The sequence below is a fragment of the Stegostoma tigrinum genome, chromosome 15 (assembly GCF_030684315.1).
Source record: "Stegostoma tigrinum isolate sSteTig4 chromosome 15, sSteTig4.hap1, whole genome shotgun sequence".
Classification (NCBI taxonomy): Eukaryota; Metazoa; Chordata; class Chondrichthyes; order Orectolobiformes; family Stegostomatidae; genus Stegostoma; species Stegostoma tigrinum.
This window is the reverse complement of record NC_081368.1, coordinates 67972583-67987006: the sequence shown is the minus strand read 5'-3', so window position 1 is coordinate 67987006 and position 14424 is coordinate 67972583. Positions and strand designations below refer to the sequence as shown.

Genomic DNA, 14424 nt, shown 5'->3' with positions numbered 1-14424 from the left:
AAAGATAGCGTTGCCAGATGACCAACACAGACGCAGCCAGCAACAAGTTCAAGTCATCAGTTACCCATTTTTGCTTTCACATTGGGAATATTCAGCATCTAGTTTGTCATGAAAGAAAGATAGAAAACACCATATTAATGAGATGAAGATCTGCAGTTAATAAGGTTATTAACAAGGAATAAACCCCCTTAACAAGCAATGCATTACTGTTTACTGAGAACCTCACCTAAACACATTGGAACTTTGTTGAAGGGTGCAGTAAGTTGCTCCCAACATTGAGATAGGCCACACTGGGCTTATCCCGCTATAATGTCATATGTCTTGTCATTGTCCATTTCATCAGGGCTCAATAAGTTTCTACACCAGGTTTATATTCCCTGGAATTTAGAAATCGGTGAGTATTTTGATCAAAGTCTTCAACGAACAGGCAGGGTAGATCAAAAACAGCTAGATTGGAAGGCGGGCACTCAGGGGCATACTCGAGGGCACAGGCAAAAATTCTCCCAGTAATGTAATTAGACAATACTTCTTCATACAAACATTTGTAGAACTCTTCCACAAATACTCAAACAATTGTTAGCTTTAAAAATGAGGTTGAACTTGTTTTTGGCATCAAAAGATATGAAGGGATAAAGGCAGGGGGGTGAATTTGAAGGTCTGTCCAGGGGAGGACAATGCATGGCTGCAGTGAACAATTCTGACCAGCACCATGATGTAACAGGCCAGGGAAGGCTTATCTGGGCTGTCTGCACATGCTCCAGTTGAGAACATAACGGGGATAATTATTGCTCAGTTAGAGACTAGATTGCCACCGCCAATCTGACTTCACTGGGTAATCTGGTTACTCTGCACCTACATTTGTGTTGTTAGTGCTGTCGCCCATGATTTTTGGCATTGGAAACGATCTAGAATCTAAGGGGTTAAATTGTTAGTGGTGAGATATCAAAAAAACGAGAACAAGAGGAAGTTGCTAACAGAGAGTCACGGGAATAGTTTCATTCTGAGCAGTTAAATAGTTGCAACAAACCAATGAATTTTTCTTTATTGGGTGTCGACTTTCTGAATGATGTTTAAGCAGGACAGGTTGGAAACCTTAGGTCTTTATTGTCAGCTGTTGGGATGAATGAATGATTAATAAACATATATATAGATAACATATATACGTTGAATATATAAAGAGCGATGTCTGTGCTGAGATTGAAGTTTCATTCGCCTTTCGTTGACGGGAAGAGGTAAAAATTCAGTAAATCAGGTACGTACAATTTGTCAATTGTGTTTAACGGTTTTGGGAAATTTTTGGGCAAAGTTCGAAAGTACCTCAGCATAAAAGTAAAGTTGGCCTAGTCCCAAAGGTCTGTTCCCTTTTTGGGGGATGTAACTGGCAGTGGCCTAACCTAATGTTCACCATGCCTCAACATGGAGAGGTTGAGAAGGACAGTCCTTGCGGTAACCAGTCTGAGAATTGAATCCATGCTGTTGGCTGTAGAATCCCTACAGTGCAGTTAGGTGCCATTTGACTTAATGAGTCTGCACCAGCTTTTGAAAAATCATCCAGGCTAGACACCCTGCCCTCCCCCATCGCTGCATTTCCCACAGCTAACCCACTCAGCCTGCGCCTCCCCGAGCTCTACAACGCAGTTTGGTATGGCCAATCCACCTAACCTGCACATCTGTGGGAGGAAACTACAGCACCTGCTGGAAACCCATGCAAACAGAGAAGATCGCCCAAGGCTGGAATTGAGACTGCATCCCTGGCGCTGTGAGTTAGCCGTGCTAGTCACTTGAACACCCAATTGTTCTGTATAACAAACTGACTATCTTAGTTGCCGAGTGACCTTTAAAGCCACTATGTTCCGCAGGGCCACTTGCTTTTCAGAGAGAGATGACTGGTAGTGGTTTAACCTGAGATGGAGTCACCACACCTCTCGCTAGGAATGAAGTGGGACCTTAGAGAAGCCTCAGCTGGTACAGGATTTGAACTTGCACTGTTGGTATTACTTGACATTGTAAACCAGCTGAGCTAATCAATTGACTCACATAACTGCTAATAAGAAGGACATTATTAAAATTAGCTTTATTCTGATTTGCTCTAGATGTATTTTGCTGGCTGCTCGTTTTTAAATGAGATAACACGGTGTAGAGCTGTATGAACACAGCAGGCCAAGCAGCATCAGAGGAGCCGGAAAGCTTCAGCATTTCTGAAGAAGGGTCCAGATCCGAAACGTCAGTTTTCCTGGTCCTCTGATGCTGCTTGGCCTGCTGTGCTCATCCACCTCTACACCTTGTTATCTCACATTCTCCAGCATTGGCAGTTCCTACTATCTCTAAATTGTCTTTAAATGATGTTGGATAAATCTATGTGATGTTGCATTTAAATTATCATGCGGAGGATGATTTTCTAACCCTTACAGCTCCTCTATCTGTAGGTGGGTCAGGGTTTATTGTTAGAATTTCACAAATATATGAAACCTGACTCCCATCTTGAAGGTGATGATCCCCGGTTGAAGAAGTAGGCATGCAGGCGAAGACGGCGGAAAAACTGCTCTATGTCCGACGCGGAAAAACTGCTCTATGTCCGACTGGACACCACAACCGTCCCAAGAAGATCCCCCTCGTTCTCACACACCACCCTACCAACCTCCGGATACAACGCATTATCCTCCGACACTTCCGCCATTTACAATCCGACCCCACCACCCAAGACATTTTTCCATCCCCTCCCCTGTCTGCTTTCCGGAGAGACCACTCTCTCCGTGACTCCCTTGTTCGCTCCACACTGCCCTCCAACCCCACCACACCCGGCACCTTCCCCTGCAACCGCAGGAAATGCTACACTTGTCCCCACACCTCCTCCCTCACCCCCATCCCAGGCCCCAAGATGACATTCCACATTAAGCAGAGGTTCACCTGCACATCTGCCAATGTGGTATACTGCATCCACTGTACCCGGTGCGGCTTCCTCTACATTGGGGAAACCAAGCGGAGGCTTGGGGACCGCTTTGCAGAACACCTCCGCTCAGTTCGCAACAAACAACTGCACCTCCCAGTCGCAAACCATTTCCACTCCCCCTCCCATTCTCTTGATGACATGTCCATCATGGGCCTCCTGCACTGCCACAATGATGCCACCCGAAGGTTGCAGGAACAGCAACTCATATTCCGCCTGGGAACCCTGCAGCCATATGGTATCAATGTGGACTTCACCAGTTTCAAAATCTCCCCTTCCCCCACTGCATCCCGAAACCAGCCCAGTTCATCCCCTCCCCCCACTGCACCACACAACCAGCCCAGCTCTTCCCCCCCACCCACTGCATCCCAAAACCAGTCCAACCTGTCTCTGCCTCCCTAACCGGTTCTTCCTCTCACCCATCCCTTCCTCCCACCCCAAGCCGCACCCCCAGCTACCTACTAACCTCATCCCACCTCCTTGACCTGTCCGTCTTCCCTGGACTGACCTATCCCCTCCCTACCTCCCCACCTACACCCTCTCCACCTATCTTCTTTACTCTCCATCTTCGGTCCGCCTCCCCCTCTCTCCCTATTTATTCCAGTTCCCTCCCCCCATCCCCCTCTCTGATGAAGGGTCTAGGCCCGAAACGTCAGCTTTTGTGCTCCTGAGATGCTGCTTGGCCTGCTGTGTTCATCCAGCCTCACATTTTATTATCTTGGAGTCTCCAGCATCTGCAGTTCCCATTATCTTTGAATGCGTCCATTTTGGGTTGAACAGAGGTGAGCTGAAGGGTTGAGTCAAGGCAACTCACAACCATGAGGGGAGGGCCATGTTACTAAATCTGAAGCTCTGTGCCATTTTTGCAGCTCTTGTGACTGAATGACTGCGAGCCAATGTGGTTAATGCTCAGGTAGAGAAATGGCAAGAACATGTCGAGGCAGTCAGTGGGCGGGCTTTTCCAGTCATGTTTGCGAGCTGGAAGGGACAAGAATGCTTCCTCGAGGCTAATCCATGAATTTCCCTTTGATCATCCTTCCTCTCCTTACTGTTCCTTGCTGTCCCTTGATTATTTCATTCCCCCGACTCGTGATCCCTCTGCCAAACTATAGTCCCTGCCCAGGCCTGGGCCCTCCTCCTTAGTCATGACCTTTCTGGACCTCTGATGATAGCCTGTTGACTAACATCTCTCCAAAAACCCATGATTCCCTGACCCCTAAAGTCCTTGATGCACTGTTTTCCCATTACGCATGCTCCCCAAAAATCTCTCACTAACCACCCTGAATACACCTGGCAATCACTCCCCAGATGCTGTTAAACATGAAAGTGTTCAGAAAAGATTTACAAGGGTGCTGCTGGGATTGGAGAGTTTGAGACTAAATAGGAATGACTAAATAGGCTGGAGTTTTTCTTTCTGGAACATCGGAGGCGGTGGGGTTATTTTTTAGAGGTTTATAAAAATCATGAATGGCACGCATAGGGTGCTCCAGTTTCCTCCCACAGTCCAAAGATGTGCAGGCTCGGTGGATTGGCCATGCTAAATTGCCCGTAGTGTTCAGGGATGTGTAGACTAGGTGGGTTATAGTGGGATGGGTCTGGGTGTGATCCTCTGAGGGTCAGTGTGGTCTTGTTAGGCCAAAGGGCCTGTTTCCACACTGTAGGGATTTATGATCTATGATCTTTTTCCCAGTGTAGGGAGTGCAATACTAGATAGCATAGTTTAAGGTGAGAGAGGAAAGATTTAAAAAGGATCGGAGGAGCAACATGTTTATGCAGAGGGTGCTGCATGAGCTGCCAGAGGAAGTGGTGGAGGTGGGTACGATTACAACATTTAAAAGTCATCTGGAAGGATAAATGAATAGGAAGTGCTTGGAAGGATATGGGTCAAATGCTAGTAAATGGCATTAGATCAGTTTAGGATATCTGATCAGCATAGATGAGTTGAACCGAAGGGTCTATTTCCATGCTGTATGACTCTGACTGATCAACCCTAAAATACCCTGCCATCAATCCACCAACTCCTGCCTGATTACCCTCTCCCATACCCTGCAGTTACTTCCAGTCTCTGCTTGACCATCCCCTCCCATGCCCTGCAATCTCTCCTATTCCCTCTCAGCCTTATCATTCATGCTATGAGCCTTTGGCCTCCCCACTGGCCTGGTAGACTCTCCCCTTATTGTTCCTACATACCCAGGTGTGAATTTCAATTAAAATCACAACGTAAATCTCCTCTGGTGACAATACAGCCCTTTTTGATTTTGATTATTACCAACGTGCAGGAAAGAATCAGAAGCAGAAATTGCTGAGAAACTCAACAGGTCTGGTAGCATCTGTGGAGAGAGAAAACAGAGTTAATGTTTTGAGTCCAGTCACCTTTCTTCAGAACCTATTTATGTCAGGGCAGAATCATTCGAGTCTGTGAATTCTATTCCGATTTACCTCTCTCCTCTTCATGACTCTGATCCATGCTGGCAAACTGCTCCAGCACAGGCTGTGCTGCAGAATTGAAACTCTTGCATGTCCTCAGAGCAATGAATTGTGAGCGAGTTAATTGACAAAAGAATTGGTTTCCACTCATAATGCCATTGCAAAAAGTAAAACCTGCACCTCATTTGTCACCTCCTAACCAACCTTGTTTCCCAGTGCATGGATGGCACAGAGGAATTAAAGGGAAACACGGGCCATTTAAAGCTCAGTGATGCTAAGCCTCATCATGACTAGTGCAGGCAGGAAAATGCCACAAGGCAGAATCAGAACTGGTAATTTCTGTGCTGTATTCACTCCGCTGATAACTCACTAACAGTGCCAATTACTGGTGAGACTTGCTTCATTCAGCCCAGTCAGATTAGCTGATAACCATGGAGGGAGTTTGTACACTTCCACAGGTACAATGTTACAAATGAGTCAGTGATATCATCCAAATGAGTCAATGGGCTGACTCAACAGCGGGGCAGGGCTGAGCTTTGTTCATGCTGCTGTTTCACAGAATGAAAAGTTACTGCAGTAGCTGAAGTCGATGGCATACTCAAACTCTCCCTCACATTTCTTTTCCTTTAAATTGGGGAGCTGAAATATCTCCTCCCATGACCCAAATTTGAGAAACAAAGGAAAAATGTTGTTTCAACCTTGTTGTTTGCAAAACTGGATTTAAAAATCTTCGGAAAATTTGTCACTATCACCTGCCAAAGAGTCAAACCAGAAAACTAAGATATGCCGCCCTGGCCTCATTTATTCTTTTTTATTTAGCCCTTTCTTGCTCTGCAGTAGTCCTTCATTTGGTTCAAATCAGCTCCTGAATACCTGGTTTAAAGTGGCCTGTAATACAACTGCACTTTGCAGTGGAGTCTTGTGGCACAGTGATAGTGTCCCTATGTCTGAGCCAGCAGGCCCGGGATCAAGTCTTGCCTGCTTCAGAAGCATGTCATGAAGTGTATTAATTGGGTCAATAAAAATGATCTGCAACAGAGCTTTGGATTGGCTAAGCAAAATAAAAAGAAAATCACCTTCCACCATTCTGCACAAAGATAAGGGAGATGTGGACCAACCGTAATAATTAATTGCTGCACATCTGTCCACAACATTGACTAGTGAGTGGCTGACGGGCATAGATCCAATCTCACTTGACCTTCCCATGCCGCATTTGAGATATGCTATCTCTTAAGTTACTCACTGAATGAATCCAAAAATATGATTTTCTCAAACATGCAATTTATATTAATTGTACCATTACAAAAAAAAAGGGCAGGCATAGTTATGATAGATTGATGGCTTCGCTCTATATTCTTGCATTCAGTTATTTTAATGCAGTACGTGGCAAATTCCTCTCAGCTTCACTGAGATTGTATGGAGAAAGTGTCCCTTTTCTCAATTGCTAAATTCTTCGGTTAATAGTTAGAATCACTGTATTCAAACTATGATTGGACTTGGCAGGCCAGGCAGAGGTAATGTTCAACCAAGTCTCTTGGGTGGTACTCTGCTGGACTTCAAAGGGCTGTTTGGAGCACAGATATACGTAAAGGATGGGAGAGCCATCCCATCAGATTACTAACCACTGGCCACTTTGACGATTATAAGAGCCCTGGATATAAACCTTGACAAGACTCCCTCAGCCTTCCACTCTTGCAGTGAATAGAATAAGCAAAATGAGCCAGAGTTCACAGCAATTGGTTGCAATCCTGTCAGAGGCACCTTCTTTGGACTAACGCAAGTAAGGCTCGGTCCTGCATCTTTCTGACTCCCACTGTGTCCCTCTCTGTCCTTGATAAGTATTATTAGCTAACTCTTAGGGGCTGGCATTGGAGAGACAGATGTTGTAAGTGGTTGGCCCAAAACTGTCAGTATGGAGAGTTGATGCTACGAGTTGTTTCTGAAGTTGGGAGTGGCTGTCCTGATGAAGTGGGCAGCCATCATCCACCTCAGGTCAGGTAGCCTCTGACGAGTACAATGCTGGTGTTCCACATCTCTGTGTGTTAGTGGGTGCTTGGAGCTTAGATTTAAGTGGGCTGAGTCCATCAGAAGAACATGCCGCCTCAGTCCTCAGTCATCTTATGACAATCACAGCAGAAATGTGACATGACCATGAGCAATAGGAGCAGGAAAAGGTGATTCATCCCTTTGAGTCTACTTCACCAGCCAGTACAAATGAACTATAATTTTCAGCCTGCCTCCTATTACTCCTTGAACATTGTTGATCAGATCTACACGCATTTTAAAGTTCTCCTCACCCACCTGGCTTCAGGTGCAAGTGCTGACCATCACAGGATGTTCTCATTTCCTCATGGTTTTAAATTTTACAGTTTAAAATGTTAGTCAGGTGGCACCCTTTACTTTAACTGAGAAAGCAGTTACTGACCATTGAGCCACAAGAGCTCAGCCTCTCTTGGGCAATTAAGTTATCAGTTTGGTGAAATTCTCTGCCAGTTAATTGTTCTTCCCACAGTATGGGTTTCTGACCCCCATTTGACCCTAACTTCAGGGTCCAAAAGCTTGAGAGGGAAACCCTGTGCATGTTGTTTTTGGAATCTTGCTTTATACATATGTTTGTCCACAATGACACAAGCAAAGGAATGGATATTCTGCAGTATATAAAATCCTTGTTCCATGTTCTCAAATGTGTATGAAATGTTAGGGCAGGACAATCCAACATTGCTGTTTGGGTTAGTTGACTTCTCCTGATCTGGTCATTTATCCTCCTACGAAACACTCTGCCTGTTTATTTCCCAATGTTTCCCCCCACATTTTTTTATTTGTAACTGATTCAATGGAGTTGCAACTGCTACATCTTTTGGTCATTCAGTTCTGTGTGTTGTAGTTGATGCATAAATCTCAATTGCAATTTTATCACTTTTTTATGCATTCATGAGATGTGGACATCCCTGGCTAGGCCAGCATTTATTGCCCATCCCAAATTACCCGGGGCAATTAAGAGTCAACCACATAGCTGTGGGTGAGGAGTCACACGTTGGTCAGAATAGGTAAGGATGACAGTTTCCTTTCCTAAATAACATTAGTGAACCAGATGAGTTTTTCCCAACAATCAACAATGTCATCATGAGACTCTAAATTCTAGATTTTTATTGAATTCAAATTCTACTGTCTGCCATGGTGGGATTCACATGTGGGACTCCAGAACATTACCTGGGTCTCTGGATTAACAGATCAGTGACAATACCACTCGGCTATTGCCTACCCTTTTTAAGATGCAGTTTCCAGTTCAGTCACTGACATGTTACTACGTATGTTTTCAAGTTTCCCATTCTCTATTGAGGCCTTCAGCAGTCACCATTGCACCTCCATTTTCAATCAGCTGATCTAGGTGAATTACCTGTTAGACTGTTTGATGAATTGACCTGGGGATGTTAATTTTGACGTCTTGATCAATATTTACTTCTCAGGATAATATGAGATCTTCTGGCCATTACCGAAGCTGTTTGCTATGTGCATTACATTACATTCCCACATTAAAATAGTCAGAAAGCACTTTATCATCTGTAAAGTGCTTTGGGGCAAGCTGGGGCCACACCTCCCACAACCTAAATACAAGCCTTTCTTTTATTTTTTGCAAAGTTAGAGTGAATCGGAGATTGTTGTTGGGACACAGCCTGGTTTATCCTTATCTTAGCTGCCTAACTTTGCTGCCATACCTTTCTGACCAATAATCCATCTGTCCACACTTCCAGTGGAAAATGTTGTTTCCACTCTCCCGTGTCCCAGAAACCCTGGTGATTAATCAGGCAGGATACTCGAAGATCGGCAACTACAGCTATTGGCCCATACCCTTACAAAATGAGCTCTTTAGGCTGCAAAGCTTTGAAATATTAAAGCAAGAGGAGCAGTAGCTGCCTGAAATCGATGGATGTGCCTTTCAATGGCTATCCTTCGCATTCGATCTTGAACAGCCTGGGCTTTCTAATGATGGGAACACCAAAGTGGAGATCAATCTTGTTGTCTCTCAACACCTAGAAGGGGCCATTATTTCTGATCAAGTGTGTGGTCTGGAAGGAAAAGTTAAGCATCAGTGCTCTTATTTGTTTTAGCTACAGCAACTTTAATTAAGGTTTAGTGGAATTCTGGTTTATGCCTCTTGGTGGGCTTCGCATTGAGGTTTTGTTGGCTGAATGATAGACTAAAGGAGGTAACTGGCAATGTATTAACCTGGCAATGCTTTCTGATATTTGGTATTTAGACTCCTTTCTATTCCCCTCAATTACTTAAATAAATGTAATTACCCTCAAATACCACCCAGGAAGAGCAAACGTTCTTCCAGAAATGAGTTGCTATGTATAATTGATTTTTGATGACTCGTTTAAGATTGGCAATTTGGCTAACGAGCAGCTTTTTTGTCTTAACAGCACTTATCATGTTAGCCGAAGGGTTCCTCACTGGGATTGTTTACAGCCATCACCAAAGGGAACGTGTCCACCAGGATAACAATGCAAACTCCAACAGAATCACTAAAAGCAGGAATGACTCTTGGGAAGTGCTTTTCAGCTCGTCAGAATTCTCAGAAAGTTTTGATCATGAGCAGGCTAACACGGAGGAAAGCCTGGACAGCACCGTTTGCGAGAAGGGACAATCTCTGCCATGCGAAAGTGGAGGGCAAGCAACAGACATAGATGCCAGAATGCCTGTGTTTGAAAGAAAGATCTCTGACATTTTAGACATACCAAAGTCCACCAGGTGCTGCGAAAGCAATTTGGATTTGTACCAATCATGGTCCCACACTTGTCAGAGTTACACAGATTTACAGATTGCAGGAGATAATGTAACACCCCGCAGTCCCAGCAGCATGTGCTGCCTTATGGGTCATGGTTATGAAAGTTGCAACCGGCCCATACTTCAGCTTGAGAACCAATCTGGGTGGCCGTCTATACCTGGCTCTGGGTTTGAAGTCTGGCCACCTTCTGGAACAGAAACAAACTTGAACAGTGACAGAAGCATTGCCCTTCTAAAAGAGCCACTGTCTAATTCCGTGCTCAACAGATACATGGAGCAAAAGATGACAGAATTGTATAAGCAGTACCTTGAGGACAACATGACCAAGTGTGCATCTCCAACAAAAATAATGGGCTCCCATTTCCTGATGACCAACATCGATCAAATTAGTCTGCAGATTTCCCATGACAATAATATGGAGCCCACAAAAGCTAAGGATATTGTTCTAAATTGTCTTCTTAGTGTTGCATGTGCAACTAACTCATCTGATATCTGCACTCCTAACTTGCAGATTTCAAGCCATTAAACTGACAAACCAGCCCTTTCATTCTAAAGAAGTTTATCACCAGAATTATGCTGTGGCTGATTTTTTTGGAGCTATTTGTGAAATTTGTCCATTATCTGAAATTAACATTGATGGAATTTTGTCTAAAACTGTATGGTGACACTCAACAAGGCCATTAAGTAATATCATGAGGCTTTAATGCAATACCATTCAACAGAAACATGCCTTCTGTCTCTCAGGTGGATCCAGAATAAACTGTTCAATCTGACAATTACTGAGGACTGAATATTCTTACTGTAGAAATTTATTTTGATGTACTGCACTAAATTAGATTTTTTTTCAATGTGGGCCATCCCCTGATGAAATATATTCAGCATATTCAATAACAACCTAAAATAAAGTGTTTGGGATGTACGTTGTGCTTTGGGTTTCCTCCTATTGTTCCAGTTTCAAAATGTCTGAGTCGAGTTATTAATCATTTTAACACTGTGGCTGATCATGTGGAAATACTTAATGGCAACAGAATGTTACTCCATACTGGTTAACACATGCAGTGGCATCAGAGGTTACAGTTGCCACAACAGTCCTGAAAACAATACATTATTTATGGCAGTGGGTTGGAATAGTGAATTTAGTTCAACAGGTTAGTTTGCATCTTCCTTGTATTGAATGAGCTTCCACACTATAGAATTTCAGAATACTTACAATACAGAAAGAGGTCATTCAGCCAACATGCCTATGCTAGTTTTCTGAACGAACAATGCATTGACAGCCACTTCCCTGCTTTCCCCTTGTAGCTCTGCACGTTCTTGATTTTCTGATTATAATCATATTCCCTTTTGAATGAAGCTGCCTCTGCCACAATTTTCTTAGCACATTCCAGGCCCATGTGAAAAAGTTTATTCTTGTGACTCCATTGATGGTTTTTTTCCTAATTATCTTCAACAGGTACCCACTCCTTCTCGATTCTGTGAGTGGAAACAGATTCTTCATTTCTGCTCTGTCCAGGCCGCTCATGACTTCACATCATCCCTATCAAATTTCCTTTCAACCTTTTCTTTGGAAAATTGCTCCAACTTCTCCAATCTAATTCACTGAAGGACCTCAAATTTGGAATTATTTTCATGATTCTCTTCTGCATTATGTCTATGCCTTCACATCCTTTTGAACTGGGGTGCTCAGAGCTGGCCACAATATCCTTGTATCCCCAAACCAATGTTCTGTACAATTTTAACGTAACTTCCTTGCTCTTGTGCTCTACACTCATCTTAATAAAGCCTAGTATACAGTATGCTTTATTAACATTTATCTCATCTTATCCTGGCATCTTTAATGACATATACACTGAAGTCCCTCTGCTTCTGTAACCTCTTTAGATGTGTATCCTGTAGATTCTATAGGCCCAGATAAGAGATAACACTGAAGAGGTGTTCAAAGCTCAGAATATTAAGGGAGATATGTTGGTAGATGTGGGCTTCAGCGTGCAACCTCAGTGGTACACAAATACATCACTGGTTCAATTTTGTTTATTCGGGCTACTGAACAAGCAGTGGTTCAGTAAACTTTGGATGTAAGAGGTGGAGGCACTTGGCTTTATAATGTTGATAAGCTGCTGAAATGGATGTCTCCAGTAGATCATGACATTCTGAGCAAAAGTAAGAACCGCTGATGCTGGAGTCAGAGATAACACAGTGTGGAACGGAGAAACACAATAGGACACGCAGCATCAGAGGAGCAGGAAAGCTGACATTTCAGGTCGGGACCCTTCTTCAAAAATGGGGGAGGGGGAAGGAAACTCCTAAATAAATAGAGTGGAAGGGTGAGACTGTGGAACGTAGGTTGGATGGTGATAGGTGAGTATTGGTAGGCAGTGATGGAGATTGGTCATTGAGGAGGAAGGAGCGGATAGGTGGGAGAGAAGATGGACAGGTTGTGTCAGCTCAAGGAGGCGGGGATAAGAGAGAGGGTTGGTCATGGGATGAGGCCAGGGGTGGGGAGATTTTGAAGCTAGTAAGACAATAAGACCATAAGACATAGGAGTGGAAGTAAGGCCATTCGGCCCATCAAGTCCAATCTGCCATTTAAATCATGGCTGATGGGCATTTCAACACCACTTCTCTGCACTCTCCCCGTAGCCCTTGATTCCTTTTGAGATCAAGAATTTGTCGATCTCTGCCATGAAGGCATCCAACATCCTGGCCTCTACTGCACTCTGCGGCAATGAATTCCACATGCCCACCACTCTCTGGCTGAAGAAATGTCGTCTCATTTCAGTTTTAAATTTACCCCCTCTAATTTTAAGGCTGTGCCCACGGGTCCTAGTCTCCCTGCCTAACGGAAAAAACTTCCTAGCGTCCACCCCTTCTAAACCATACATTATCTTGTAAGTTTCAACCTTCTAAACTCTAATGAGTACAATCCCAGGATCCTTAGCCGTTCATCATACGATAAACCTACCATTCCAGGGATCATCTGTGTGAATCTCCGCTGGACCTGCTCCAGGGCTAGTATGTCCTTCCTGACGTGTGGGGCCCAAAGCTGGACACAGTGCAATTTAGTAAAGTCCACTTTGAGACCATTGGGCTGTAGGATCCCAAGGTGGATTATGAAGTGCTGCTCCTCCAGTTTCTGGGTCGCATCATTGTGACACTGGAGGAGGCCCAGGATGTACGTGTCACCCAGCAGGTGGGGGGGGAGGTAAAGTGGTTCGTGACCGGAAGGTGTTGGCATTTGTGGCGAACAGAGCATAGGTGGTCTACAAAATGGTCTCTGAGTCTATGCTTGATTTTACCAGTTTCAAAATCTCCCCACCCCCGGCCTCATCCCATGACCAAACTTTCCTCTCATCCCTGCCTCCTTGACGTGACACAACCTGTCCTTGAATCATGTACACGAACCTTCAGCTCCATGTTTGCAAGCATTACTGAGTTATCGCCTCATAATTTTAACCACAAACTTTGTGAATAGATTACATATACAATTTCAAAGCTAAGAAATGATTCCAAATGAAAAAAATCCTGCATCTAGAACCAGAAATACTAAAATTGCAATTCAAACTGAAGCATACAGGTTGTCAGTTAATCCGGCTGTAAGAATATAAGACCCGAAGAAATAAGAGCAGAGGTAGTCCATTTGGCTTATCAGGTCTGTTCTATCATTCAGTAAGAATGTAATTGGTCTTCTGTTTCAACAGCACCATCCGAGACATATCTTTAATTCCCTTAACACCAAAAATCTATTGATCTTCATCCTTAATATACTTAACCACTCAGCTTTTAGCCCTTTGAGTGTTTACATTCCCAGATCCACCTTCTTAAATTCTTCAGTGTTTTGCAAATTCTCTAATCTAATTCTTATTCCTAAGGTACCACATACCACGGCGTTATCAGCAAATTTAATTGCCCAAAAGATCTTTCCCTTCTTCAGACCTGAAGAATGCAACGAATGAACCTACATCTGACCACATGGGTTTCAGTGATCTTTTTGTATGTATGCCCTTACATTTAGACCAGAGATAACATTCTTGCCAGCTTTCTTAACAGTTAAAGTGTCATCAAACAAGTTGCAAGATATTCATGTCCAGAATGGTCAGAACTCTAATGATAAGGTTGAAGAAATCAAAATGTAATCAAGGCAGAATTACATAGATTTTTGATCTATGAGGGAGTGCAGGGTAATGATGGGGGAGAGAGGCAGGTAGGAATGTGGAGTTCAAGCCACAGGCAGCTCAGTAAAACCTTATTATTGGCGGAAATGA

General features: G+C 43.8%; 1 protein-coding gene across 1 annotated transcript; it reads left to right on the top strand.

The window, feature by feature from the left end:
- The first annotated feature begins 1013 nt into the window (after window positions 1-1013).
- LOC132206013 (TLR adapter interacting with SLC15A4 on the lysosome-like) lies at window positions 1014-11037 on the top strand. Its single transcript, XM_059651294.1, has 2 exons — window positions 1014-1252; window positions 9799-11037. The coding sequence occupies exon 2, from the start codon at window positions 9807-9809 to the stop codon at window positions 10686-10688; it is 882 nt and encodes a 293-aa protein (XP_059507277.1). The 5' UTR covers window positions 1014-1252; window positions 9799-9806; the 3' UTR covers window positions 10689-11037.
- The last annotated feature ends 3387 nt before the right edge of the window (window positions 11038-14424 follow it).

What these genes read in the sequence shown, in the direction of transcription:
- LOC132206013 (XM_059651294.1), top strand. Translation starts at nt 9,807, where the DNA reads ATGTTAGCCGAAGGGTTCCTCACTGGGATTGTTTACAGCCATCACCAA.